The sequence below is a fragment of the Drosophila montana genome, unplaced genomic scaffold, assembly GCF_035044405.1.
Source record: "Drosophila montana isolate Dmon_TW-CO22-7 unplaced genomic scaffold, ASM3504440v1 contig_214_1, whole genome shotgun sequence".
Classification (NCBI taxonomy): Eukaryota; Metazoa; Arthropoda; class Insecta; order Diptera; family Drosophilidae; genus Drosophila; species Drosophila montana.
In genome coordinates, this window is record NW_026997053.1 from 1 (window position 1) to 3,519 (window position 3,519).

A 3,519-nucleotide genomic window follows, 5' to 3' on the forward strand; every position below is an offset into this window, starting at 1 on the left:
ATAAATGTGTACCCTAAAAAAAGGGTGTAAATATGCTCACAACAAAATTTCGAATTTGTATGGAAGCGGGGCAGTATATCAATGATTTTGGAACCAGCTCGTATCGCGTTGGCGATTGGGGGATCTGCGTTTAGAATTTCAAGTCTATCTATATATACTTAGGGGGTCGGAGAAGACTCCTTCAGCCCCTTACATATATTTATGTACGACAAGAATTCGGCTATCTTCGGCACGCCGAAGATTTAATACTATTATAAAGCAGAATCGCTTTAGTACAAAAGCTCTATATCTATTTGCAGATAAGTTAAAGATAATATTAAATTTGGTGGAGATGTCTTAAAAGACATACATTTTTTCTATGCAAAAACTAATTTTGACCCATGCTTATGAGATAGCTGTCCGATATTTTACTTATATATATGAAGCATAGTGAAACGTTTAAATTCCAACCGATCAAGATATGTGGAAGTCCCCATAGTAGTTTTTCATACTGGTATTCTACCTATAAGCGATAGAATGACGTGCAAGAAGCATGCTGTAACATGTAAATGTCAAGTTTGTTCAGGATATCGGGGGGAAGAAAAAAGACGCATCTATATACCTGTAATAGGTAGACTGACCGATGCATATTTCATGAAGCATGAATCGAAACAAAGACGGACACTCGGCTCGTCAGTGGGTAAAAATCAAGAATATGCACTAACCGCGTCAAAGCTTTGGCTTGGGGGTATCCAGATACCATTTGGTCGGTAGCGGTAAATTCGTGAAACGTCTTCCTCAAAATGTAGGCTCAACGTATTCTAGGTCCACTAAAGATACAATAGATGGTACGTAAATCGACAAACAAATGGTTGATAGACATCCTGTTACCAAGAAGTACATTAGTGCTTATCCATTTTGGTATGTCTGACTGATAAGAGTGTCAGCCGAACGTGAAGCATCGAGAGCCGAAAGATCAATGCCAGGCAGTATCTCGCTAAGTCGACCTCATCGTCGCTGCGTAACAAAATGGCTGTAAGGAGCTTCTTAGCAATTTCTTGTCGATTTGAAGACTATCTATTGTATGCTTAATGATAGGATTGATTATTGTAAACATCGAGCTCTTGGGGAAAATACATAATTCATAAATACACTTTAAGATTAATACCTGTTTTGTGATAAGCATGTACTCAGTAAGTATGTAAAGAACGGCAGAGCGTGGTATAATTCCATTTGTTTATAATTCAAGGCCAACGTGAAGATGAAAGCGGCAATATAGTTTCTGTTACACAGTAACGCAGCGACGGCTATAGCTAAAAATCCAAGTGATATGTTGTTGTACTGAAAGTGTCCATTGTCGATGAGAATTTGCCCCGGGTAAATTGCAAGAAGTACCAACAAATGATGTTTCAAATTTTTCTCAAAGGTGAGATCCATGCAAACAGAAATAGCTACAATAGCAGGCATATAAACTAGAATGTCCGCTGCTAAAACTGTAAGGCGCATATAACTCTTGTGTTCCTTTGTTTCAATACCCCTACTGGTGTGTAGTTCGACATAGCTGTGATTGAGTAATTTAGCAACACGGCCAGTTAGGTAACTGTGATAGGCTGTAAGAGGCGGATAATCCAAGCCCCAATACTGCAAGTCGTTATGTGTACCATTGGTATACCACTGTTTTACTTCTAAATTTGTTGTCACTTCTTGCCAGTGCCGCTGAGCTTCATAATCCCCAAACATTGGCGCTTGGTTAAATCCAGAGTAGGAGTTCATGGATATAATAGATCTTAAAGCCAATGCACCAAAAATTGCGGCTATCATTTCCGAATGCATATTGCCTAAAACAATGCTTTTATTTTTAATTAGACATAAACATGCACATAGTGATGTACCGATTAATGTAATTACGATTTACTACTCGATATTTTATAATTGTATTTCCAATCAAATTATTTTTGTATCAAATATTATCGATATACACTTGGAAGTAGTTAAATCAAATGATTGGCCGCCAATCCTTATATATCAAAGAAAGCCCTGTTCCAGCCTTTTTTTTAAAAGATTTATATGTTGGAAATAGTAACTGGACACATCAAACAGCACTTCGTTTCATAATAAATTATTATCAACATTTACAAAAATATTATTTTTTGATTTGATTTACCTAAGCGCTGCAAAGTTTTCCCTCCACGCTTTCTTTACACGTCAAACTGCACTACTTTCATATTTTTCATAACAATCATACGAATTTCGATAAATCATCACAGAAAAACACGAATTGCTCGGGGCGAATACCAGCATTTTCAATAAATGTTACTTTTCTGCAGATATGAAAAAAGTATAAAGCTGCGTGAGTTGGCAAGTAAAATTTTAATTTTTTTTATAAAAAAAAAACAATGAAAAGGTATTAAATAAAGTTCAAAAAGGAGTTTAATCTGAAGGGTGCATGCAATGAGTTAGAATTACAGCTTAAATATAATGAAAATAAAAAAAAATTTTAAATCAAATTAAATTCAAAAATTTATTGGACCGCTGTGACAACTGACCAAATTTCTTAACAGACTTAATCCTCATTATTGATTGAAAAATACATCGTCCCTGCTTTGCTCAGTAAAGAAATTATGCAAAATGGCAAGTATGAATAATGAGTTTCCTGCTTCTTTGAAACTGTAGTCGTCCTTTATCATCAATCAAAGTTAAATGGGAATTTTATATCTGCTGAACTCGATCAATGCTAGTTCGTTTGGGCTATGTCGAAACTATGTAAAATATCGAGCATTACCGAGTATACATAATTCCTTCCTGGCGAACAAACAAACAACCTCGTGGTTAACAGTTTTATAATATCACAGGTTGCTTGGTGTTTCAAGTTGTTTTCATGAGTAGTATTACTCTGGATCCTACAGCAGCTTTGTAAAAAATTTGGTTTCCAGGCCATCGTTTTATTTGGCAACTAATAGGTTCGCTCGTCAACAATCACTTTACGCTCGGCAGAACGGTTAAGTATTTGCGCAAACTCGAATCCTATATGCTCCTATAGCTTAAAATACGCTGCTCCTCATTATAGTCATAAGAGTTTTCGATGGGTTCCATTATATTGCCCTACTCTAATTTACACGGAGCAGTTGATTAAGAAATTGGGTGCAGAACTGGGTAAAGGCCAATTTCCTAAATAATGGAAGCTCCACATGGAGTGGCCCGAAATGCATGGTTGAAAAATAAAGCTACAATAATCTCAATTTGAAAATTCATACAAGGTTTTAGATAAAAGTGCACCTTTTTTAAATCCAATCATAATGAAACACACTGATATACTTATATAATAATACAAATAAATTAGAAGTCTGGTTCTTGACAATCAAAATAGATTAACAAGTTCACTTAGAGCCAAACCTTCACATACATTATAACGACTAAGGGATAATCTGGTAAACTTAAATGAAATGCACAATCTTTAGTTTTATCTTCTAACGATACCAAAAACACCGATAACTTTTAATCCGACTCTCCTGCTGCAGCCTATGTGAAACCACTAACCAA

At 35.6% G+C, this 3,519-nt stretch overlaps 1 protein-coding gene across 1 annotated transcript; it reads right to left on the bottom strand.

Moving 5' to 3' along the window:
• Positions 1–1,118: 1,118 nt before the first annotated feature.
• LOC135427262 (probable dolichyl pyrophosphate Man9GlcNAc2 alpha-1,3-glucosyltransferase) lies at positions 1,119–1,885 on the bottom strand. The gene has a single exon (XM_064680671.1). The coding sequence runs from the start codon at positions 1,810–1,812 to the stop codon at positions 1,141–1,143; it is 672 nt and encodes a 223-aa protein (XP_064536741.1). The 5' UTR covers positions 1,813–1,885; the 3' UTR covers positions 1,119–1,140.
• Positions 1,886–3,519: the final 1,634 nt, after the last annotated feature.